Source organism: Squalius cephalus (assembly GCF_949319135.1).
Source record: "Squalius cephalus genome assembly, chromosome: 19".
In the NCBI taxonomy this organism is placed as follows: domain Eukaryota; kingdom Metazoa; phylum Chordata; class Actinopteri; order Cypriniformes; family Leuciscidae; genus Squalius; species Squalius cephalus.
The window spans coordinates 12,377,030-12,403,744 of record NC_137140.1 but is presented as its reverse complement, the minus strand read 5'-3'; the positions used below and the strand labels follow the sequence as shown (position 1 = coordinate 12,403,744).

The 26,715-nt window shown below is 40.4% G+C and overlaps 1 protein-coding gene across 2 annotated transcripts in view; it reads left to right on the top strand.

Annotated features, from left to right (window-relative positions):
- The first annotated feature begins 16,546 nt into the window (after nt 1-16,546).
- LOC307146792 (transforming growth factor beta-1-induced transcript 1 protein-like) overlaps nt 16,547-26,715 on the top strand; it is a 141,286-nt gene continuing 131,117 nt past the window's right edge. The window contains exons 1-2 of one of the 2 annotated variants that reach the window (XM_079851081.1): nt 16,547-16,708; nt 19,141-19,191. In XM_079851081.1, the coding sequence (XP_079707207.1) occupies nt 16,696-16,708; nt 19,141-19,191 (64 nt within the window). In that variant the 5' untranslated portion in view covers nt 16,547-16,695. The remainder of the gene's footprint in view (nt 16,709-19,140; nt 19,192-26,715) is intronic. The other variant, XM_079851082.1, reaches the window with a different exon arrangement.

Below are 26,715 nucleotides of genomic sequence, written 5' to 3'. Positions count from 1 at the left end.
CCATTTTTCCCTGAATTGTTCTAAAAAAGCAGAAAAGGGTACTTAACACAGGGGTGCAATGTGCATTGTTAACACTGCAAAATATGACACATCAAGACATGCAAAATATACTTAATATTTCTGTATAGTCAAATTTGGTTAAAAACCAAATTTGGGGGTTGGTTGTTTTAGGCTTTATAGGGTGAGTGATATTTCTTATAATACACAAGTGAGATAGACTAGTGCAAATATTACAAATAGGTCGTTAAACTAATAACTTTATCACAAGTTTTGCCTAAAACTACCTGACAAATGAAGCCATGCAATGGTGACGAAGGAGTTAAGATGAAGTTTATAATAAACTTTAACTGGTTTCGCTAGCTATTTGAGTAAATGAAAACATAATACTTACATTTAAATGTGAATTTGCTGTCCACCACCGATCTCTAGTCTCGGCTGCCGGCCTGTCGTCAACGGCGCGCAATGACTTATGGGTAGAATAGGGTAGGATAGGCCGCTAAGCAGTGGCGGCTGGTGCTAAAAAAAATTGGGGGGGCACAACAAACTGAATTATTAATTCAGGACTGAATGTAGGCTTATTGCTAAATAACAATTTAACAGTGATAATAATGTAGCTATCATTAGCCTAAAGTTTAGCTAAAACTTCAGCCGGTAGGGTTGGGAAATAGCCAATTGCCAAATAAATCTGAATTTTTGGGCTAAATGGCAATGTATGGTATAATCTGAGTATTTAATTATTATTTTTCTATTTGAATAAAAAAACTCTGTATTTAATTTTTTTTTTTAAATATTTAATATCCTGATCAATATTGTCCTACAAACAATGTTCATATTGAAGGTTATAAAAACAAACATAGTGTAACCTTGCTGTCTATCTGCAGTCTATCCAAAAAAGGGGTCAAATCACATTACATTCTAACATTGCAACATTGCAATCTAAAAACAAAATAATGCTTTTTAAAGAAGTAATTTACTAAACTTAAAAAAAAAAGAAGCTATCATAAAAGTACACATGTAGGTTTGAAATTCTCTAGCACATTTATGTTCACCAACAACAACAAATATTCAACAACAAATGTTTTAGCTAAATATATTTATAATTTAGTGCTAATGTTTATTTTAGTCAGAATAATTGCGCTCCTATTCTATTGCGCTCCGTCTGTTCGGCGCGCATGCACGCGGCGGCGCTCGTTCACGGAAGTATAGCTTGCAGAAAGCTCGCCCACTCATGACAGCAAACTGGAAATATTGACTTTCTAACATTTATAGATGGAGAATATGTCCGTGAAATGTAAACTATGCACTGAGAAAATTATTGGATGTCACTTCAGCTTATGGCTAAATACTATTAGAGGTATATTTGTTTCCACCAATCGCTGCACAAGTGAAGTTTACGTATGATGACGAAAGCACGTTAGTGCGAGCCCTCCCGGAACCCATAGAGAATGCATTGCAGTGCCTGCAGTTCGGAAAAAAAAATCTTTGAATGCAAGTCTATGGGAAGACTCTGGGCGATTCTCAGCCAGAGTGAAATCGCCCAAAAAGAGGCGGTACTCCACAGAACGTGACTTGGCGCTGATTGGCCTATATCCAGAGGCAGAACAACAGTGAGTGACTGCTAGCGTAACTCTGTGGTTGAATGAGATTGTGATTGAAAAAGTCCCTTTCACACTTTGGTGGTGCGTCGCCCGATCGCCCTAATGAAGAAACCGCCGCTGCAGCTAAGTGTCCATTTATGTATCCTTCCTTTCACGGGGAAACGAAGGGCGCATTTGGCGTCGCTTTTGAATCAGGGAAGCCTTCGTCGCGGCGCGATGACGCAACTGTCCTTCGAATACGGCCTTCAGAGGATGCAGAATTGAATTGGGACAGCCTTCATCACGCCGCGGTGACGCAATCGGCCTTCAAATGCGACCTTCCAAGGATGCAGCCTTTGAATTGGGACGTCCTTCGTCGCGCCGCTGTGACGCAATCGGCCTTCAAATGCGGCCAATCGGCCTTCAAATACGGCCTTCGGAGGATGCAGCCTTCACATTGGGACACAGCTTATGTTTCTTTGCTCTCAGCTGATTGGTCAAACTTCAGTCTGCGATCTTGAATCCAGAACATAACCTGCCCCAGAGCAGGTTAGCCGTGCAGCGTAAGATACCATTGCAACGAACACCGATTAAAGCCGAGCTACTTTCATAGTACCTAAAACCCAGGGTTGGCGGAAACTAAACTGAAACATAGCTGGCTAGCCACCTAAACCGGCTTCATGGTATAGGCCCCTGGGAGTGTATATGAGTCCACACTCAAGAGTGTAAAGTGTTAAAATATGAGTGTTAAATTAACACTCAAAAGTGTTAAAGTTAATGAGATAATTAAGTGATTAATTTAGTGATGATTGAGCATTATTGAAGACACCAGGGGCATGTTCAAGTTCAAAACGGTGCGCAACGTTTTGCTACGGTTTCCGGGTTGAACGTCATGTTTCCTGGAAACGGCGTGCACCGGTGTGCAACGGGGTTTGATATGCGTTTTCTCTTGTTTGGTGGGTGTGTCAGAACTGCAGTCCAATCAGCAGCAACATGTATATAAAGCACGCGGTATTAAAGTGAACTCGCACAATGGGTTCAAGGAAAGTAATTTACATGTGTTCGATGCAGCTCGGTATACGCAACAACTGAGGATATTAGAAGACATGTTTGTCTTAAGTTTTATTGTAAAAATAAAGGATATCAACATAATGATGTAGTTGTTTATTTTTAGTTTCATTGCAAGTGTATGACATTTGGTATAGAAATAAACAATGGTAATTAAGTGCTTTTCCTAAAAATGAGAAAGAAAATACAGGGTATTAAAACAGTATGAACTACAAATAAAGTCAGTATGTGAGGCTAAGTAGATGTGTTTTAGTCTGAATTAGGTAAGATGTGTGCTTCCATTTCAGTTTCAGCAATCCCTTCACTCGATTGGGATGTTCTCTTGTTCTGGGTGGCAAGTGCAGAAACTGTAACATCGGGCATATTTTGTAGTATTAAACACATATTTATACCGACTTCATCAGGCTCAGAAAATTCTTCACAAAGAACGGCCTTCTCAGCTGCCATAGTTGCAACTCTTGTGTCATCAGAACAGTGTGTTCAACGCATCACCGTTTCTGTTTAAAAAACGTTGTGCAACGTTTTGTCGGGGCTGAACGCAGCCCTGTTGTTAACAAGCAGAATCACTGAAGGAGAAAATCTCAAATTGTAAGCCAGCGTTATGGCGATCAGTGTTTGCTTTAGTTGGACTCTTGACCCTTATATGTTTACTTAATTTTGTTTGCCTGTTGTTATTGATTTATAACAGTCAAATGAACAATGAAAAGTGTGATCTGATAGTGTTGGTTATGTTTTGACATAATTGTCACAGGTCGGGATGGGCCAAACCGGACTGCGCCCACCCCTGAACCAGGACCACCCTGAGGAATGTGTCAGAGACGAGACGGAAACAGAATTCAAGGGAATAACAGTTCTTTTTATTAAAGTTAAAAGTAATTTGAATAACCTAAGCTAAAATCTTCCTTTCCTCTTCTTCCCCGGAATCGAGGCAATGCAGCAGTCTCCGGGGCCCACTCCCACGCCGGTACAAGGTTCGCAATGGCCTGTGATGGAGCGATGGATTTCCACAGATGAATATGCGGTCGGGGCTGTTCCTCTTCCCACACTGATGCAGGGTCCGCAGGGACCTACGACGGACAGGTGAGTTTCCACAGGTGAGTAGACAGTCGGGGCTGTTCCTCTTCCCACGCTGATGCAGGGTTCACCGGGACCGACGACAGACAGGTGAGTTTCCACAGGTGAGTAGACAGTCGGGGCCCTTCCTCTTCCCACGCCGCTGTAGGGTTCACAATGGGATGCAGTAGGCAGGTGAGTTTCCACCAGTGAGTAGATGGTCAGGGCTCTTCCTCTTCTCACACCGAGGCAGAGTTCACAGGGACCAACGACGGACAGGTGAGTTTCCACAGGTGAGTATACAGTCAGGGCTGGTCCTCTTCCCACACTGATGCAGGGTTCACAATGGGATGCGATGGGCAGGTGAGTTTCCACCAGTGAGTAGATGGTCAGGGCTCTTCCTCTTCTCACACCGATGCAGAGTTCACAGGGACCAACGACGGACAGGTAAGTTTCCACAGGTGGGTATACAGTCGGGGCTAGTCCTCTTCCCACACTGATGCAAGGTTCACAGAGGCCTACGACGGACAGGTGAGTTTCCACAGGTGAGTAGACAGTTGGGACTCTGGGGCTGCAGCAGACTCGAGTCAGCAGGCTGAACGGAGCTTCTCCAGGACAGACAGTTAGGGCAGACAGAGTCAGCTTCAACCGCAGTATATAGGCCTCACGTGTGTTGCCGGGGACAGGTGACTTCACACCATGCAGATGGGCCGGGGGCTATAGCAGACTCAAAGGCGCAGGCCGAGCGGAGCTTCTCCTGGACAGACAGAATCAACTTCAACAGCAGTATACAACTCTCACGTGTGTTGCAGGGGACAGCTAACTTCACACCATGCAGATGGACTTGGGGTTGTAGCAGACTCCAAGTCGCAGCTGAGCAGAGCTGCTCTAAGACAGACAAAATCAACTTCACCACAGTATACAGTTCTTACATGTGTTGCAGGGGACAGATAACTTCACACCATGCAGATGGGCCTGGGGCTATAGCAGATTCAAGTCGCAGGCTGAGTGGAGCTTTTCTAGAACAGACAGAATCAACTTCAACAGCAGTATACAGTTCTCACGTGTGTTGCCGGGAACAGATAACTTCACACCATACAGATGGGCCGGGGGCTATAGCAGACTCAAAGTCGCGGGCTGAGCGGAGCTTCTCTAGAACAGACAGAATCAACTTCGACAGCAGTATACAGTTCTCACGTGTGTTGCAGGGGACAGATAACTTCACACCATGCAGATGGACTTGGGGCCGTAGCAGACTCAAAGTCGCAGGCTGAGCGGAGCTTCTCTAGAACAGACAGAATCAACTTCAACAGCAGTAAACAATTCTCACGTGTGTTGCAGGGAGCAGATAACTTCACACCGTGCAGGTGGGCTTAGTGCTGCAGCAGACTCAAAATCAACAGGCTGAGTGGAACTTCTACGAAGACAAACAGAATCAACTTCAACAGCAGTATACAATTCTCACGTGTGTTGCAGGGGGCAGATAACTTCACACCGTACAGGTGGGCTTAGGGCTGCAGCAGACTCCAAGTCAACAGGCTGAGCGGAGCTTCTTCTAAGACAGTCAGAACCACTACTTCAAAACAGAAAGGTTAGTTTGACTTACAGATGCTGTTCCTTCTAGTCCTCAACAGATGGAACCAATCGACATTATTAAGCTCCAGTTACTGACAGTAGACCAGCATGGCACGAGGGGAGTGCACGGCAAGAGAGAATAAATCTTCCACACACACACGGCAATTTCACTCCAAACATGCAACGTGAGGGGGGAAACGTCAATTTAGGCACTGCAATCCACTTCAAATAAGTGCAGATAAGGCCAGCACTCACCCAGGGGTCTCCGTGCCACAAGTAACGAGCTTCAATGTTGGGAAAAAGATGTTTCAGGGTTTTCCTCCACAGACATAGACAGGATTCACATCACCGTTCCAACATGGGGGAAGAGGGTAAGAGATCGAACATGAATCAGTATAATTCACTCAGTGACGTTTAGATAGCACAATCAAAGCACTCCAATCCACCTCAAATTCAGTGTTGAAACATGCAGGTACGAGATACGATGGTCGATTACTTATCTCTCTCCCTTCCAGGCAAACGGTGTGTTTTCACAACTCTTCCACACTCCTCGAGTCCCCTCCAGCAGCACTTCCCTTTGCACACCACAATTCTTCTCTGCAACACTCAAATAGAACGACTTCTCACGGGAGAGAACCACACAACAGTCTCTCTTCACTGGCTTTTTATATCCTTCTCAATGCCCACATGGCTTCGTCATGGCTCTAGATTAATTTCCCACACCTGGTGTCAATTTCCTCATCCCGGTTGGCAGGGCAACAGATATACACTTGCGCGGGGGGTAGTGTTTCCTTGTTATTATACCGGAGGGGACACAATTGCGGCGAACTTTAGTTCCGCCCTCATTTGTCACACCGTGACATAATCATGCTGTGATCTGAAAAATGAAACTTATTGAGATAGTTTGGTTTAACTTGATAGCAGCATCTTTGTGATTCTACAGCATATGATTATCAGTATTTTTCTTATAATCCAAAATATTTTATAAACATTGTTCTGATCAAAACGCTTTGAAATGAATTTATTTAGAAACACAGACATCAATAATCAGCCTGTGAATCTCAACAATGGTGACAATAATAAAGCATGTTGCAGTGGCTGCCACCAATCACAACTCATTAATGGTTCCCATCATGCATTGCGGTATGAATAAATTATGATCTGAATTGTCTATGTAATTTACTTTTCCTAATGGAATATTCTGCTCGTCACCATTGTTGAGATGCATAGACTGAATCTTGACGTCTGTGTGTGCCTAAAAGAATTTTTTTTTTTTTTTTTCAAAACAACTTTTAAGAAATCCTTTAAATATAAAGGATATAATAATATCTAAAATTCTGGATATTTATGTAGAATCAAAGTTATGCTGTAATCAACAATATAAATCTAAGTCAGAAATAAGGATCTTAATGAGTTCAGTGATCAGGTTCAAATGATTATTGTCATAATATAACCAACACCATCAGATCACTTTTTTTCTTTGTTCGTCTGGCTGTTATAACTCAGATACAACAGCCAAACAAAATCTAAAGCAAACATATAAGGGTCAAGAGCCCAATTAAAGCAAACAATGATCGCCATAACGGTGGCTTACAATTTGAGATTTTCTCCTTCAGTGATTCTGCTTGTTAACATCAGGTGTCTTCAATAATGCTCAATCACCACTCAATTATTCACTTAATTATCTCCTTAACTTTAACACTGCTTCAGTGTTACTTATAACACTGCTCAGAGTTTATATAATCCACACTCTAGTTAAGTTTTGTATGTCCCATCCTTAGTCTTGTTAAAATAACCTGATCATCTCTACTTAATTTTTTTGTCAATATACTTTGTCTTACGTATATTATAAAAATGTCTTCCTGTTTTACATTCATTCCAATTTCTTTGCCATTTCTGGTTGCACGCTTCTTTAATGGTACTTTTCCTTCCATCCTACTTAATGCAACTGTAATAATAGGGATGTTCAGTTTAAGTGACTCTTTAGCCATTTTATCAGATCTTTCATTTCCTGGTATATCAGCATGTGCTGGTACCCAAACAAATTTAATTATTGTTCCAGCTTGCCTTAATCTATACATAATATTCAATATTTCTATATAGATATCATATCTAACTGTTTGATATGTTTGTAGGCTTAAAAGTAACGCCATTGAATCTGAACAAATCACAACTTTATTTGGCATCACTTCTTCCACCCAACTAAGTGCCATCTGAATTGCCACCAATTCTACAATACACTGAAGTCCCATCTGTTAATCTCCCCAGCACAGGACTTCTTCTTGTAGTTTCCGGCAGGCTAGACGCAGATATGGCGTATTGCTGCCCTCCTCTGTTCTCTAATCGCTATTTACAACTTATTTAACACTACTTATTTATATCTTTTTATGTACTCCAATATTTCGCAGATACTCCATCAGTTTTTTCAATTTGTTCCAACTATCCAAATTCAATAAAGAGCATAAATTAAAAACAGTTTCTCCAGTTGCTCCCAGTTCCCTGAACAATTTCTTCCTTTGATGAGAGTACCTCCTACACTGCACTAATACATGCATCACTGTTTCCTTATCTCCACATTCTCACTGTCCATCAGGATGTTTACCAATCAGAGCCAGCCCACTCCTCAGCCCACAATGCCCAAACCTCAATCTGGATAAAACTACTGCATCTCTTCTCTGACATCTATAATTACATCTGTTTTTCTCTACCATTCTTTGTACTGAATAATAAGCTTTCCCATTCATTTCACAATCCCATGACCTTTGCCACATTTCTTTTACTGACCTATTCATTATTTCTGTGTAATCTGGTGACCCATACTGAAAATTAAGTTGAACCCTTTCCTCCTGCACTGCTTTCTTTGCCACCTCATCTGCCTCCTCATTACCCTCCACACCCATGTGCGCCGGAACCCACAAAAACCCCACCTCATACCCTGCTTTGTGAATTCTATACAACACCTGTAAAATTTCCACAAGTAAGTCAGGTCTGGACTTAGTTTTGGTATCTTTAATTGTAATTAGGGTTGCGGCTCAATCACTACATATGACTGAATATTCCCGTTTGTTATCTTCTACCCACCTTACTGCCCATAGAACTGCTACCAACTCTGCAGTAAATACTGACAAATGATCAGGAATCCTACAACCTTTTTTATAACCTATTTCAGGTATGCTTATACCAAAAGCCACTTTACCACTCTCAGGATCCTTCAACCCATCAGTATAAATTTGTAGATGGCCTCCCCACATTTGACACTGCCGGGTTTTTATCTCCTCCACTACAAACTCTGACATCTTTCTTTTGCTTGTTTTCAAAAAATGTAAATCAACAATGGGATCTGGAAACAACCACAAAGGTACATCTGACCGACATACTGGTGGACTTACATCCAAATTCATAATACCAATTTCACCTGCCATGAATTTGAGTGTTTCTGTAAAGTTTGTTTTAACCAATCTTGCTGTTTCCATAAACTCCCAATGCTGATTCAACAGGTTTTTTGTTGGTAATTTTCCAGTCTGTCCTTTTAATTTCATTAAATACTTCAAACCAAGTTTACTTCTTCTTATTTCTAATGGCATCTCCCCTGTTTCTATTAATAACGCAGGTATTGGAGTTGTATGAAACGCCCCACTACACACTCTAAGAGCTTTTGCTTGGACTACATCAAGCTGTCTAATTACTGAAGGGGCTGCTGCCCCATATACCATACAGCTATAATCAATAATTGATCTTATCATTGCTCTATATATCATCATAGTTTCACTATCAGCCCCCCAATCAGACCCAGCTACACACCTTAGGACATTAATTATTTTCCAACATTTAAGCGAAACCATCTCAATATGCTTTTTCCATGTCATTCTTTCATCTAACCACATCCCTACAAATTTAAAATGTTTAACTTTCTCAATAGTCTTATTATAAATTTGTAACAGCTGTGTTGGCATTTTCTTCTTATATCCAAATACCATGTATTTTGTTTTTTCTATTGATATTTTAAAGCCCCAATCATCAGCCCATTCAGCTACCCTCTTTAAAGCAGTTTGAATTTGGCCAAAAATATAAGAAAGATTCCTTCCTCGCTTCCAGAGAGCCCCATCATCTGCAAATAATGAAAACCGAAATTCTTTTCCCACTCTGCTAAACATACCATTAACTAGAATATTAAAAAGAACTGGGCTTATAACACTTCCTTGAGGTGTTCCATTCTCTACCTCAAGTTCCTCTGATAATTCACTTCCCACCCTTACCTGAATTGTCCTATTACTTAAAAAATTCTTTATCCAGTTAAACATTCTTCCTCTGATTCCTGCCTCATAAAGTGCAATGAGCAACCCCTCACTCCAAAGCATATCATACGCTTTTTCAATGTCCAAAAACACTGCGACAACGGCTTCCTTATTTGTGATGGCTTTTTTGATGTCAATATCTATATCTAAAACAGCATCCATTGTTGACCGCCCCTGCCTAAATCCACTCTGATATTCCACAAAATATCCGCTTTTCTCCAGTTTGTCCACAAGTCTATCTGTTACCATACGCTCCATAATCTTACATAAAACTGAGGTTAAAGCAATTGGTCTATAAGAACTAGGATTATCTGTTTTTTTCCCTGGTTTCACAATCGGAATGATTACAGCATGTTTCCACTCTTTAGGAAGACTTCCACTCTCCCATATATTATTAATTAGGGCAAGAACTTTTTCTCCAAACATTTCTCCAGAATTTTTAAACAATTGATATCCCAACCCATCCCTACCAGGTGAGGTATCTTTCCCTTGTACAATAGCTTTTTGTAGTTCTTTTATTGAGAAAAATACATTAATATAATCAGAATTATCACAATCAATTAACAATTTATCCATATTATCTCTTAATATTTGACATCTCCTTCTCCTATTTAGGTCATCTACATTTTTGGAGCTATGTACTTTTTGGAATTGCTTGACTAACATATTTGCTTTCTCTTTACTATTTACCGCTTCTTCCCCATCACAATGGAGGACAGGGATTTCTGTCTGCCGAAAAATACCCGTCATTCTATGAACTAAGTTCCAAATCTTTTTTAAGGGCGTATCCGGTCCTAATTTATTACAAAAAGTCTTCCAATGTGCTTCGTTGCGTCTTTAATTACACGTCTAGCCTTAGCTCTAAGCCTCTTATACTCAACTGCATAATTCTCTAATAGGTGCTTCTTTAATTTTTTATATGCCCTATTCCTATTTCGGACCGCAGAATCACATTCTTCAGTCCACCATGGTACCATTACTCCTCTTACTGGTATTTTTTTCTTTGGTATATTCTGAACTGCTGCTGACCACATCATTTTGCTAAGGGAACTATTCCACTCATCTACTCCTTTTCCACTATCAATTTTTGATAGTCCCATATTCACTTGTTCCTCAAACTTGATCCAATTAGCTCTTTTATAATTAAGCCGCAGGGGACAATGTATTGGCTCCTCAATCAGACACCTACCAGATTTACTAATTATTGGCACATGATCACTTCCCATTGAATAAAGATCCATTATCTCCCATCTACTAATCGATGCTAACTCTGCCGACACAATTGTAATATCTATTGAAGATGACATTGACCAACTCGCACCAAACCATGTAGGTCGACCATCATTTAACACAACTAAATTATTTTTGTCTATAAAATTTTCTACAATTTGTCCATTTCTGTCTCTCTTCTCACCTCCCCACATTTCATTATGAGCATTAAAATCCCCAACCCAGATCCCCTGTACACTAATCTTATCTACAATGTCCTGAAAATGACTCTCTTCTATCTTAATGCATGGATTATATAGATTTACAATAGAGATTTTCCTTGATCAGTCCAAACTTCTGTAATGACACACTCTAATACCGTTTTAATTTCTATTCTTCTCTACTGCACTCCATTTCTAATAAAGGTGGCACATCCCCCTCCTGATGTATTCTCCCTATCTTTCCTTTCACACTTGTACCCCGGTATTATAAAATCTAATCTTGGTTTTAACCAAGTTTCCTCAATACAAATAATTTCTGGTTTTTCTCCAAGACCATCTATCAAGCGTTTAAACTCCTGCCCATTCGCAATAAGACTCCTTGCATTCCATTGCATTATGAAAAACATAATACAAAAGACACTAATCACCATCATACTCTTCATGTCTGCTGTCCATTTCTTCTTCCTCATTATCATCCACCTCTATCTGTTGACTTCCATTTGTTCTTTGATCTGCACTGTCCTGAGTATAAGTAGATTCCCATAATTCCTTTGGATTAATCCCCTCGAATTCTAGAAGTTTTTCTGCAGCAGAAGCAATTTAACGAGCCACATCTGATTTTTTGTTTGCCACCATTTTAACTCTCCACATTGATTCAACCATAAAGGCCAGTAGACCTTTTTTGCTAATCACAACTAAGTCATCATTACAAACCTGTCCCTTTGCTAGATCTCTTGCCATGGCCTCACCTTGATCTTGACTTACCCCACCATTTTTCTCCACGCTTCTCACTGCCTCTGCATAAGATATTTTCTTCTCTTTTTTTATTCTCTCCACATTTTTCTGCTTTAACATAATTATGACATCCCCTGAAAGAAGCTGGATGTTCTCCCCCACAGTTACAACATTTCACAGGTTCAGTACATTCTTTCTCATCATGCTCCTTACTACATCGTCTACATCTTCTCTTTCCATTACACACAGCTGCCACATGTCCAAATCTCTGACACTTAAAGCACCTCAGAGGGGGTCTTTCATACTCTTTTACAGGGTAGCTCATGAATCCCAACATGACCCTCTTTGGTAACACATTATCTTTAAAGGAGAGAAGGATAGGGATGGTTCCTCTACCATTCTCATTCCTACCCATGCGTTTTACAGCTACAACATTTCCTCCTTTTAAGCTAGTCAATATTTCTTGCTCAGATACTTCCACTCGCACATTATACACCACTCCTTTTACCTCTGTGTTTGTTTGTGGCTTGAACACCTCCACTCCCTTACCAAGCACAGTTTTAATCTTTAAAGCCTTAGCCTGTTGCATTTCCGACTTACATATAATTGAAATCATTCCATTTTGCAAAATAGAGGCATGCAAAATATCCCCAATCCCTTTTTTAAGTTCATTTGTTAATTTAAGGGGACTGACTGTAGAAAATCCATCCCCTCCCTTTACTTTGATCAGAACTCTAAATCCCTCATCACTATTTGGATTTGGTCTTATTGCTTTAATCTGTGGGTTTTCCATATCACTATCCTGAGAATTGTATCCTCGCTCTCTTTTACGATTTAACTTACTTACTGTGTCCCATTCCTCCCCACCCCCACCTGCTCCCTTGACCATGGGCTGACTCTGATTTTAACTTATCCCCGACTGTGTGAGATTTTACCTTTTTAACAAGGTGCAACGGAAGTGTCTGATTATACCTTTACAGAATATTCACCACACGACTACCTTTCCACTTCAAATTTATCTAACTTACTAAGTTTGCTGAGACCTGCTCAGGAATATCGTTCCCAGACCTATACAGGCCGTCGGGCAATACCCCTTCAAACAGGACCTCAACAAACCCACAATATCCAATCCAAAGTCACAATCAGTCACGTATATACCAAACAGACTTCAGTTATGTGGCTTATTGTAGCCTGCTGATGAAATCAACTTAAGTCCACTCTATCCAGAAACTCATTCAAAGGCAACGAAACACGACTTTTTTTCGGGATCTTCGGAGAACTGAGGAGATTGTATTTACTTTATTTTAACAAGCCTCTTGTCGTACTGGAATCAATTTTTAAAAAAGTGTGCAGAATCCACTCTCCCTGAGTGCATTCGGCGAGAGTGAGGGCGGAGCGTTGATTTCGCGGCTTTCCTGCTCACTACTGCGCAGGTCTGGTCCCGAGATCGCTACTGCGCAGACTCAAGTTCCAATATGTCAGCGCCATATCGGGACACTGGCGGCTTCAGTTCTCATCAATGGAAGAGAGCGAAGGGGCGTCGTCCATCTTTTTTTACAGTCTATGGCTCACACCAAACATGACAAAAACAAGCACATGGCCAGTAAAACAAATCACAAGCCATGTGCTTACACAAAACGAGACATGAACACGCAGACGGAAGAGCGTAAGGCTCAAGTGAACTCGAAACCGCACGCTCACGAGACAAGACAGAGCGCTTTCGCTCATTCTCGTGCGCTCACAACAGAAAACAAACACACAGAGGATGGATGTCTGAATCCCGACACAGAACTGAAACCAAACTAGGCCGACGTGCCGGGATCCAAACACCATGCCCCGCACATGTAACAAGGCACGTAGACAAGTGAGTGCATGGCTCGAGCACGCTCGAAACCGCGCACTCAGACGAAGATGAGACAAGACCAGGAGTGTCAGAGCTCTGTCACAAAACCAAGAAATGAACTAGACCGAAGTGACAGAAACCTGACAGTAAATTACATGGAAACAATCTTATAAATCATACAGAATTATGTTTTCTGAAAATGTAAAAATGCAGATTGTTTTCTGTGATGGATAGGTTTAGGTTTAAATACCTTTGTATGTGAGGGAGACAATGATTGTGCATATAAGCCTCATTGTCCTCCAGACTCTTTCTAAATGAGAGTTAAAGTGTTGTAACTGTTTGTGTTTATAGTGTTTCTTGGGTTTTTCTTGTGCATCAACAGAAATATTTTTGTGTATTTATTTTAGAGACTGTTTTGTCAGTAAATGTAGAGGGTTTCATTTTGAATTTCTGTTGATTGTAACTAGGTTATTAAGAGTTAATAAAAAATATTTTTTTTTTTTCAAATTTGAAATGTACTAAATTGCAACTTTATTAAAAAAAAAATGAACTACAAATGTATTTAATTATATAACAATGTACATGTATATTACATTAAAGTATTTAGTTCACATTAATTGCTTGTCAGTATATTTGGAAGTACACTTTTACCATATTTCAAAGTCCATATAAAAATGTATTAAGGGGATGGTATAATGCCCTTTTCACAAGATGTAAAATAAATCTCTGATGTCCCCAGAGTGTGTATTTGAAGTTTTAGCTCAAAATACCCCACGGATATTTTCATATAGCATGTTAAAGTTGTCACTTTTTGAGGGTGAGCAAAAACGCACCGTATTTGTGCCTGGCCCTTTAAATGCAAATGAGCTGCCGCTCCCGTCATAGAGGGCGGAGCTTCAACAGCTTGTGTCCTCACACAGACATGAACTGTAAATTTCAAAAACTTTTAGCCTTTTATGTTCAAACCGGAGTCAGAAAGATGGAGAGACTCAAAAAGAAGTGACAACAACATTTCTGAATGGTTAGTTGATGAATTTATGTAGCTTATGTGTAGTTATCTTCTAGTTATTGATTAGCATATTCTGTCTTGATAATCTATAAATCGGGGGCGGGGTTTATGTAAATTTTAGGGTTTGTGATGTCACTAACCCAGGAGGAATACATACAACCGGCACATCCGGGAACTTCACTGTCAATTTCGTAACCGCCCCTTTTTAGGGGAAAACAAGCCAGACTTCCCATAGACTTCAATACAAAATAGCGGCACAAAACAACGTCCGTACACAGCCGGCAGACGTGTATAACTTCAGAAATCACTTAGATGAAATATGTCGAGTAATTATATGTCCACCCTGCCTTCCATAGAGCGTGAACGATACATTTATAAACTTAATTTGGGCAACTTAAAAACATGTCCCTTTCATTCTACCAGCGTCAAATTGGTCTAACAACCCCACCCATTGGCCAGAAGTGTATTACCCGGACATTTACTCGTACCTCATCGAGTCACCAGGTAGCCAGTGAATGATTTTACTACGGTTTTAAGAAGTAAACATCTTTAAATGTATAATATTACGTCTTTATATTTAGAGTAGCTATTGAGTGCACTTTTCTGTCCAGCCATACAACTAGCCTGATTTAGCTTTCGATAGCATCATCCGTAATTCATGATATTTCCATAACAGCAAGATATTGATGATGATGGCAGGCAGAGATGGGCATAAATACATGGAAATGTATTTAAAATAAAATAAAAATACAAAATACTGTGTGGAAAAATTTAATTAAATACAAATACATAATAGGGGTAGCCTACTGTGTGAAAAAAAAAATGTTTAAATACAAATTACATGTTTGTAAGGGTTAGTACACGTCCTCAATCCAATACTGTGTATGGCGCTCGCCGGATTGTTTTCCCCTAAAAGTGGGCGTGAACCTTTTCAGAGACGTTCTATGACGCTACGCCGGTTGTATGTATGTCATGTTGTCCCTACCAGCCGTTTGTTGTAGTCCTTAAACAGCAATTTCTTTAAAAGAAAATATCTCCCTTTGCATTGAACTTTGAGCGTGGTAACTTTGAAGATGTTGTTTATGTTCAAACAGCAACATTACACACTAACTAAGGTTAGAAAAGTGAAATCATAATCAACCACCCATTTGAAGTCCCACTTAAGTTGCTCCAAAAAATCACTCTTAATTTCAACTAATTGCATTTATTTTGCACTTAATCTGTGATACATTTGAAATCAATTATATATAATATGCAATAAGTCTGTCAAAAACATTTAACTTAATTCACACTTAAGTGTATTGTTAACTGACATTAAAGTATATTTTAGTCCACATTAATTGCTTGTCAGTACATTCAACAGTGCACTTTAACTATATTTTAAAGACACTAGAAGCCATTATGAAAGTACATATAAAGTTGTATTAAAGTCCCACTTAAGTTGTTTAAAAAAATCACTCTTAATGTCAACTTATTGCATTTTATTTGAACTTAATCTGTGATATATTTGAAATTAATTACATATAATGTGTGCATTAACTGTGCCGAAAACATTGTATTTATTTCACACTTAAGTGTATTCCTTTAAAGTATATTATTTGTGTAATAAGTACACTTAATAAAAGTAAGCTAAAGTACACTTTTTTCTCACAAGGGTATGCTAAAGAAGAAACAAGCTGGACCAAAACCAACTGATTTAAATAACTGTCAGTACTATGGCACTTTTTGTTGGGTTGTCTCTATGCTGCGAAAACCCTTAAATGATCTGTTGGCACCAAAGAGGAAGCATGTGTTTCTGGCATCTTGGTTATAAAAATAACTACAGTATGTGCTTTATTATTGTAATCTCCCAGTAGTCATCATTATGAACAACTAATGCACAATTTTCAATTCCAAATATGGGCTGGAAATGTAACTAGATCCGCCCCTCTGACCCGTTACGTCCTCTGGAATAAGAAAAACGCACAGTTCGAGGACAACTCCCAGCCTGGAAACTTCGGGACGAGCAGGAAAAGATTACCAGACATATTTCTCAGATACTTTCATCGGGAAGTCATATCAATTTTACACTTTTTCTTCCTTTTTTTTTTATTTTATTTTTTTTATACTGATGGACGATTTAGGTATGTAATGTCTAATTATTTTATGATAGCCTACGTTTCCTAAATTTCCTTTGAATACATCACTGCAGCCTAAACCATTAGTCTAAATGGAAATGCAGGATAGGGACAGGGTGGAGGACTTGGAAAGCGGCGTCATTTCTTTTTCGTAGCGGTTTCTAAAAGCACACTGATGAGCTCTAGAAAAAGATGAGTTAGATGGACACGTATTCATACTTTTGATCTGCAGTCCGAAAACAGACACGTACATCTGTCCGACAGAATTCTATAAAAGGTATGTTCACATTGATACACCAGTTCTTCTAGGCAGTTTTCAAGGGTAACGTATGTTTAATTCGTCCTGAGAGTGGGCATCTTGTAGTTGTATCAGTCACAGTAGGCTACATCCCACATCTGGTAACGTTTGAGGACTATAAAAAAAACTTGGATCCTATGAAGAAACACCCGCCCTTTCACCCGCCACCACATAGGTTTTATTTGGATAATTCTTCCTGAAGATGAGGACATTTATTTGTCTCGTTTTAGATTTTAGTTTGTTTTAGTAACATTTTTATAGAAATCATCATCTGTGCAAATTTGGATGTAAACATGCACTAGACAAAAATGTAACAAGTAGAATGATGTATTCAAAGTAGCCAACAATTAAGTATCATGGTACATCAATATTTATGGTAGCCTAATAGTATAGTGTATGGATGTTTATGTTAATGTTTTTTATTTTTTATTTTAAATAAGTCTCATATGCTCACCAAAGATGCATTTATTTGATCAAAAATACAGTAATATTGTGAATTATTATTATTTAAATGAACTGTTTTCTATTTTATATATTTAAAAAGTAATTAATTCCTGTGATGACAAAGCTGAATTTTCAGCATCATTACTTCATTCTTCTGATTCACATCCTTCAGAAGTCATTCTAACATGCTGATTTGCAGCTCAAACATTTCATATTATTATAAATGTTGATAATATTTTAGTAAATACAGTGATATTTTTTGAGGATTCTTGATGAATAGAAATTTAGAAAGAACAGTAGCCTATTAAGAACACTATTTTTAAATTGTAATAGTATTTCACAATATTACTGTTTTTTTTACTGTATTTTTAATTCAATAACTCATTAAATGGGCATTAAATGTAGTCATACAATGCTGATGTTGTTAACATTAACAATTTAAGAACAAAGTATCATTTGCACGGTTTGACGTGATATGATAAGCGATCGTTAGATTTAATCAGTGCGATTTGGCAAGTTGGCATGCTTTTTTCCCTTAGTTGGTCAGAACAAAAGTGGATGTTACTTGCTTGTTCAGATGACATTTTCTGGTGAAAATTATTATGTTGGTCGTACTTCCAAAAAGTAGAATCTGTGAATGACAGTATCCACACCTGCGCGGCACTGACAGCCGCACATTCTCCTCAAAACATTGGATTCATCCGCACTGTGCTGTGCCGAGGCACAACCCACGTAAAGTTGATAATTCTGCAAATAACTGCAATTGCAGATTTCGAACATATATGTCGACAAAGTGGAAAAACTACGGACTGCAGCTTTAAATAACTTAATTCAAATCTTAACTTAACTTAAATCTTAAATCTCAAATATAATATTATTGACTGATTTACCTTTGTGGGTTAAATTCCCCTTCTATTATTGTGCAGAGCTTTTGAAGGTTATTTGTCAGAGTATACTGCATGATTGTTGAGTGGGCTGTTAGCCAAGCCAAATGAACATGCTTTTCTAAATATGGTTAGAATTTCCAGAGAGAAGAATTTTAGCTCCATATATGCGCACAGTACACAAACCATCTAGATTATACAGAATGTTTGTTGAACTGGATGATATGAACTAAGTTCATCCAGGGTTATCTAGTATTTGTTTTTATTCAAGCACACTTTAAAGACCCACAGAAAAGTGTTCTGGAAAAATACAATGTTGATATGTACAGTAACACCAATGTAGGGCCTTTGACTTCATTGTAGGGTAAGAAATGAAATGTCACTGAAAGTGCAAATAATGCTCCAGTTATTTAATATTTTTTATTTGTAATTAATATAGCACTATATTCTATAGTTATGGCTGTAGGGTCAGTGATGAGAGTACTGAATGCATATTAAAGTGTGTTTAGAAAACAACAACAACAGCAACAACAACAAAGAATTTATTGATTACATTAAATCCACAGTAGTGTTAGCAGAGTTTAGAGAAGTTATCTTGTGCATAATTTACATATACCTTAGTATTTGGTCTCACATTAACATCTCACATTAACATTTCATATGGTGTACAAGCACACACGCATTCCCTCTCACTGGATACAGCTCTGTTTTTCTGCCTCTGTAATGTACAAACAGGCATTTGGTTGTAGCTTTTGCTCTGCTAGCTGATGTGTGTCTATGGTCTCATAGTTTGTCTGTCTGCCTCTCTTCAGGAGTGTCTGATACATCTAACTACCCTCTCAGTCCCCGTGTTGTTTTGTTTGGTACGTAGTTTTATGACTGTCTGTTTGTCCTCCTATTGATGTGTATGCACATTTACAGCAATTTTCTTTGCATGTTTTGTTATTTCAACACTTTAAATTACCATACAACAAGCATGACACAATAAATTGCAAGCAAGCTATATGATTATTCTGTACACGTGAAATACATGGATGACCCACTTGGCTCTTGACTTCTCCTTCCATTTCCAGAATATTTAGATTTTAGTTATGCATATCATGACATTTTATATAGACAAATGATTGTTTTAGTCTAAAGTTTAAAATTCAAAATCTAAGTTTTGTATGTAATGAAGTGTATGTAAATGTTTGTGCTGTAAATACAGCCAAAGTCATTTGCTCATAACATCCTGTTGTAGATGTAACTCTGTAATTATCTGTACATTGTTTTTTCTTTTTGTTTGCTTTGACAGTTTTTAGATTTTAAGTTAGACAACAACAAAACCTCCTTTCTTGCTTTTCATAGATGCACCATAGACAAAAAATTTCAACACTGAAGTTGGTTGTATTATGCAAACTATCAAGTTGACATTTATTTTGAAGGAAAATCATACAAATACATAACTTATCAAGCAATATATATAATTTGATAGATATATATATATATATATATATATATATATATATATATATATATATATATATATACTATCAGTCAAAAGTTGGATCAGTAAGATTTTTTATGTTTTTAAAAGAAGTCTCTTCTGCTCACCAAGGCTGCATTTATTTATTTATTTTTAAACAGTAATATTGTGAAATTTTATTACAATTTAAAACAGCTGTTTTCTATGTGAAAATATAGTAAAATGTAATTTATTCCTGTGATCAAAGCTGAATTTTCAGCATCATTACTCCAGTCTTCAGTGTCACGCATGATTCTTCAGAAATCATTCTAATATGATGATTTGCTGCTCAAGAAACATTTCTCATTATTATCAATGTTGAAAACAGTTATTTACATTTTTATTTCAGGATTCTTTGATGAATAGAAAGTTCAAAAGAACAGCATTTATCTGAAATGGAAAGCTTTTGTAACATTAAACACTACCTTTCAAAAGTTTGGGGTCAGTAAGAATTTTTATTTTATTTTTGGGGGAAAGAAATAAAAGAAATCAATACTTTTATTCATCAAGGATGAATTAAATTGATTAAAAGTTACAGTAAATACATTTATATTGTTATAAAAGATTCTATTTCAAATAAATGCTGTTCTTTTGAACTTTCTATTCATCAAAGAATCTTGAAAACAATTTGTACACAATTGTTTTCAACATTGATAATAATGAATGTTTTTTGAGCATCAAATCCGCATATTAGAATGATTTCTGAAGGATTATGTGACACTGAAGCCTGGAGTAATGGAATAAATACATTTAAATTAAATTCTGATCACAGGAATAAATTACATTTTAAAATATATTAAAATAGAAAACATTTATTCTAAATTGTCATAATATTTAACAATATTACTGTTTTTGGTGTATTTTTAATCAAATAAATGCAGCCTTGGTGAGCAGAAGAGACTTCTTTTAAAAACATTAAAAATCTTACCGATCCAAAACTTTTGACTGGTAGTGTATATCAATCGATTAAAAAAGTAACTAATTAATCACACATTTTTCTGTAATTAATCGCGATTGATCACACCTAAAATTTAAGGTTTTCTATATATTTTTATATTGTAATAATTTCACATTTAATCTCCAAATTAATGTAGAAAGAACATAAAGATAGTAGCATATATTTTAAATATTTGTTTAATGGCATCTTTTTATGTAAAAAGGCCAGTCTCTATGAAATACATTTTTCTCAATTTTAGCCATTTAGTATAGCCACTATTAGTCGGCAGAATCCAGAAGATGAGGCAGACACAGCAGTACTAGAGACGGTGTATTAATAATGTAAAAAAGTATCCACAACGTCAAAAGTAATTCCAAGAGAAAAAATGGTAATCCACCAAGTCAAAAGGTAAATCCACAAGATAAGTAGGTACAGCAGAAAAAGCCTCAAAAGATAATCCAAAAAATAAACGAGTACCACAAGAGAGTCTAACTGGAGCAACAAACATTCACAGGTTCACTGAGGCTGGGTGCTAAACATTCAAACACAGAGCAAAGAACTAAGGAAAACTAAGGGTTTAAATACATTAAAGGGAAACCAGGCACAGGTGCAAATAATAACTGGAAACAAGGGAAAACAAAAGGATCAGACAAAAAGCACAATGGGGGCCTCTAGTGGCCAAAAACCGGAAGGAAAACCCCGGCCGAATGCTGACACATTCAGCATTACAGTAATATTAAAAGCTATACATTTTAACATTTATTAGGCTTTAAAAAACTTTTTTTTTATTTAATTGAACTTAAAACAATCTTTACATAAACCCATTGTAATAAATGCCACATTAACTTTGCCCTTTAATATATAAGGGCTAAAAAAAATTTTTTTATTGGCACAGTCAGACCAGTTCAGTTTCCTTTCGAGGGAACTCGTGCTGTGTCAAAATATGATATTTTGGGGAACGCCTTCAGCATGACTGAGTTTAAAGCCTGTATGGAACTAGTCCAATCTCGATTGGTGTTGCTTCATGATGTCACATGTGACAGCGTAGTGGAAGCTATAAATAGCTTATTTGGTTTTGTTTGTCACTTATATCTATATATCAGTATAGTGGGCCAAAAGAAAGTTTTCAGGCAGTGTGCGTCCCCTTGCCCGCATTATATGAGCGAGGGTGACACACTCACTCTGTGTGATGTGTTTGGGACTGGAGCATGCACAGGCAGTGCTCGAGGGTTTGCCTCGATGACTTGCTGCCTCTCAGGAAGCTCTGCTCCCGCCTGGCCCTGTTTGATGAGGCCCAGGACGAGGACCTAATGCTCGAATTATCTGGCTCTGAGGAGTTAGATATTTTGGGCATCGACGCAGGAGAATCAGAGGACTCGCCACCTCATTCTCCTGCCTTTGAGGAGCTGCTGGAGGTTGTGACCAGAGCTGTGGCCAAATTAAATATCGAGTGGCCCACAGAGAAACAGGAGACCTTAAAGAAAAGTATGCTCGATGAACGTTTCTGTCACAGTTCATGAATTCACTGTCTCTTTCTCGCGCTGTGTTTGTGTGTGTGTGTGTGGGCGTGGTCGCTGATCAGCCACTGATTGTCATCAGCGGCAGCTGATTCTGATCAGCGATCTCTATTTAAGCTCATGGTCTTTCGTCATTCAAGAACTAGCGACTCCCACTGCGCCACCCACACCGCCAACTCCACCCACGCCCCCGCCGACCAACCATCCACCTGAGCCGAGATTACCTGCTCCAGAGAGGTACAACGGTGAGCCACAACTGTGTAGAGCATTTTTAACCAAGTGTTCCATGTTTTTTGCTCTGCAACCCCAGACTTTTGCTTCAGAAGAAGCCAAGGTGGCTCCGGTTCTTACCCAACTGTCTGGACGTGCGGCTCAGTGGGGAACGGCGGTGTGGGAGAATCGAGATCCATTCTGTTCCTCGTTCCAGTCACTCGCGGCTGAGATGAAGAGGGTGTTCGATCGAGCGGTGGCCGGAAGAGAAGCTGCACATCAACTAGCTGATCTTCGCTAGGGAAGCCAATCGGTCACCGACTATTCGATCGAGTTCCTCACCATCGCCGCGGAGTGTCACTGGAACGAGGAGGCGCAGTGGGATATGTTCCTGCATGGGCTGGCTGACCGTATCCAGGGCTAGATTTACGCCTTGGATCTTCCGAAGGATCTTAATGGACTCATCGAGCTGGCCCTGCGGGTGGATGCCCGACTGCATCGGGTGGAACAACATGCCCGCAGGACCCTGGTTCCGGAGACCTTCGCAGACCCTCGGGCCAGTGGCGGGGATACGGTCAGCCCAACCTTCGATCACGAGGCCATGCAGGTGGGTAGAGCTCGGCTCTCCCGGGAGGAGAGAGAACGACGGAGATCCCGGGGGTTGTGCCTTTATTGTGGAGGAACTGGCCATTTCATCAACACCTGCCCCATAAAAGAGCGAGCTCGGCAGTAAGCAGGAGGCTACTGTCGGGCGGGATCTCCACCAGCAAGACCTCCTCCACTCTCCTCCCGGTGAGACTGCAATGGGCAACCCGATTCTACAACTGTCATGCACTCCTGGATTCTGGGGCCGAGGGGAATTTTATGGATTTATCTTTGGCACGTAAGCTGCAAATTCCCATCATACCACTCCCTAACCCGATTTCTGTCAACGCACTCAACGGACAAGAACTGAACAGTCATTACATTCACTACTGATTATCTGACACTCATAACCTCCGGCAACCACACAGAAGAACTCTCATTTCTACTCCTTGACTCTCCTCATACTCCGGTGGTCCTCGGTCATCCCTGGCTCACCCAGCACAATCCCAGGGTTGACTGGGGTCACAATTCTGTGTCTGCTTGGAGCACTAAGTGTTATGCGTCTTGTTTAGTGTCTGCCTGTTCTTCGGTGTCCAGTTCTGTTTTGCAGGAGGAGTCGGTGAATTTGTCTAACGTGCCCGCGGAGTACCTCGACCTGAAGGAAGTGTTCAGTAAGTCTCGGGCTGCTTCTCTTCCTCCGCATCGTCCCTGTGAAAGTGCTATAGATCTTATGCCAGGTACGTCTCCGCCTAAAGGCAAGTTATACTCTCTTTCAGTTCCGGAGAGGGAGGCCATGGAGAAATACATTTCTGATTCTCTAGCTTCCGAATTCATTCGTCCTTCCTCTTCTCCGGCGGGGGCGGGGTTCTTTTTTGTTGGTAAGAAGGACGGATCTCTGCGACTGTGTATTGATTACCGAGGGTTGAACAACATCACGGTAAAGAATACTTATCCTTTGCCGTTGATGTCTTCAGCCTTCGAGCGGTTGCAGGGAGCCTCTGTATTCACAAAATTGGACTTACGCAATGCATATCATTTGGTTCGCATCAGGAAGGGGGATGAATGGAAAACCGCATTTAATACCCCCAGGGGCCATTTTGAATATTTGGTCATGCCCTTCGGGCTGTCCAACTCCCCAGCGGTTTTCCAGGCACTCGTCAATGACGTGCTGAGAGATATGGTTGACCAGTTCATATATGTTTTCTTCTTCTCTCCAGGAACACGTTCAGCACGTCAGACGAGTGCTTCAGAGGTTGCTAGAGAATGGGCTTTTTGTCAAGGCGGAGAAATGCGCTTTTCATGCACAGTCTGTTCCTTTCTTAGGTTACATCATCTCATCTGAGGGAGTGCGCATGGACCCTGACAAGGTTAAGGCTGTGATGGATTGGCCAAGTCCAGATTCCCGTAAGGCCCTACAGAGGTTTCTGGGGTTTGCCAATTTCTATCGGCGTTTTGTTCGCAACTTCAGCCAACTAGCCGCACCTCTGACTGCCTTGACCTCCCCCAGAACGACGTTCAGGTGGTCCGATACAGCCGAGGCTGTATTCGCCAACCTCAAGAGCCGCTTCAGTTCAGCTCCCATTCTGATTGCCCCTGATCCATCACGTCAGTTCGTGGTGGAGGTCGACGCGTCAGAGGTGGGGGTAGGTGCAGTTCTATCCCAGCGTTCTTCCACAGATGACAAGATGCACCCTTGCGCGTTTTTGTCCCATCGTTTATCACCTGCCGAACGTAACTATGACATTGGTAACAGAGAGTTGTTGGCAGTCAAGTTAGCGCTGGAGGAGTGGCGTCATTGGTTAGAAGGGTCGGGGGTACCTTTTATCGTTTGGACCGATCATAAGAACCTGGAATATATTAGATCTGCCAAAAGACTCAACTCCAGGCAGGCTCGATGGGCACTTTTTTTCGGTCGTTTTGATTTTTCACTCTCGTACCGCCCGGGGTCCAAAAACATCAAACCCGATTCTTTATCTCGTATTTTTGATCCATCCGAACGCCCGGTTACTCCCGAGTGCATTTTGCCCGAGAAGATAGTTATCTCCACACTCACATGGGAGGTTGAATCGAAGGTTAAGACGGCCTTAGAAGGGGTAACGCCTCCGCCCGGTTGCCCACCGAGTCATTTGTTTGTGCCAGAGGGGGTTCGGTCCGACGTTATTCGATGGGGTCATTGTTCCAGCGTAGCATGTCATCCAGGGGTAAAACGCACCAGTTTTTTGGTCAAGCAACGTTTCTGGTGGCCATTAATGGCCCGCGACATTCAGAGTTTTGTTTTGGCTTGCTCGGTTTGTGCCACTGGTAAGACTTCCAATCGACCCCCAGATGGGTTACTCCAACCGCTGTCTGTCCCTTCGAGACCCTGGTCCCATATAGCGCTAGATTTTACAACCGCCCTCCCACCCTCCCAGGGTAAGACGGTTGTTTTGACCGTAGTGGACCGGTTCTCGAAGGCGGCTCATTTTATTCCCTTGCCCAAATTACCTTCTGCCAAGGAGACAGCGGTGGTTGTCATAGATCACGTCTTCCGGTTACATGGCCTCCCGACAGACGTGGTTTCTGACAGGGGTTCCCAATTTGTGTCCAAATTTTGGCAGGAGTTTTGTAGATTACTGGGAGCGACTGTCAGTCTATCTTCGGGTTACCATCCCCAAAGCAACGGGCAAACCGAGAGGGCCAACCAAGATCTTGAGAGAGTGTTACGATGTTTGGTTTCCAAGAATCCTTCCTCCTGGAGTCAGCAACTTTCATTGGTGGAGTACGCCCATAACTCGTTACCAGTGTCATCTACGGGCCTATCTCCGTTTCAGTGTAGCTTAGGGAACCAGCCACCAGTTTTTTCTAGCCTGGAATCCGAAGTCGTGGTCCCCTCCGCTCACGCCTTCATCCAGAGGTGCTATCGCACATGGACCAGAGCCCGCGAGACTCTGCTCCAGGTGGGAGCACGCACCAAGGCTAAGGCCGATCGCCACCGGTCAAGGCCTCCCGTATACGTCGTGGGTCAAAAAGTGTGGCTTTCTACAAGAAACATTCCGCTCCGCTCCGTGTCTAATAAACTAGCTCCAAAATTCATTGGCCCATTCACTGTCACCAAGATCATTAGTCCGGTGGCAGTCCGCCTCAAACTTCCTCCAGCGTACAGGAGAATTCATCCCGCCTTTCATGTCTCCAAATTAAAGCCCATTTTTCGTTCTCATCTTAATCCGCCAGCCCCGGTTCCCCCACCGCCGCGACTCGTAGATGGGGAACCTACGTATTCGGTAAATCGTATTCTGGACTCGAGACGGAGGGGACGCGGATTTCAGTATCTGGTGGACTGGGAGGGTTACGGTCTGGAGGAGAGAAGTTGGGTTCCTGCGAGAGACATTCTGGATCACTCCCTTATTGATGATTACAATCAACAGGTAGGTCCTCCTGGGAGCGCTCCTAGGGGGAGGGGTAATGTCACGGTTCATGAATTCACTGTCTCTTTCTCGCGCTGTGTTTGTGTATGTGTGTGTGTGTGTGTGTGTGGGATTGTCATCAGCGCCAGCTGATTCTGATCAGCGATCTCTATTTAAGCTCATGGTCTTTCGTCCTGTGTTTGTCAGATCGTTGTGGGATTTATCCCTGTGCAGTGTGGTCTTCGTTGGTG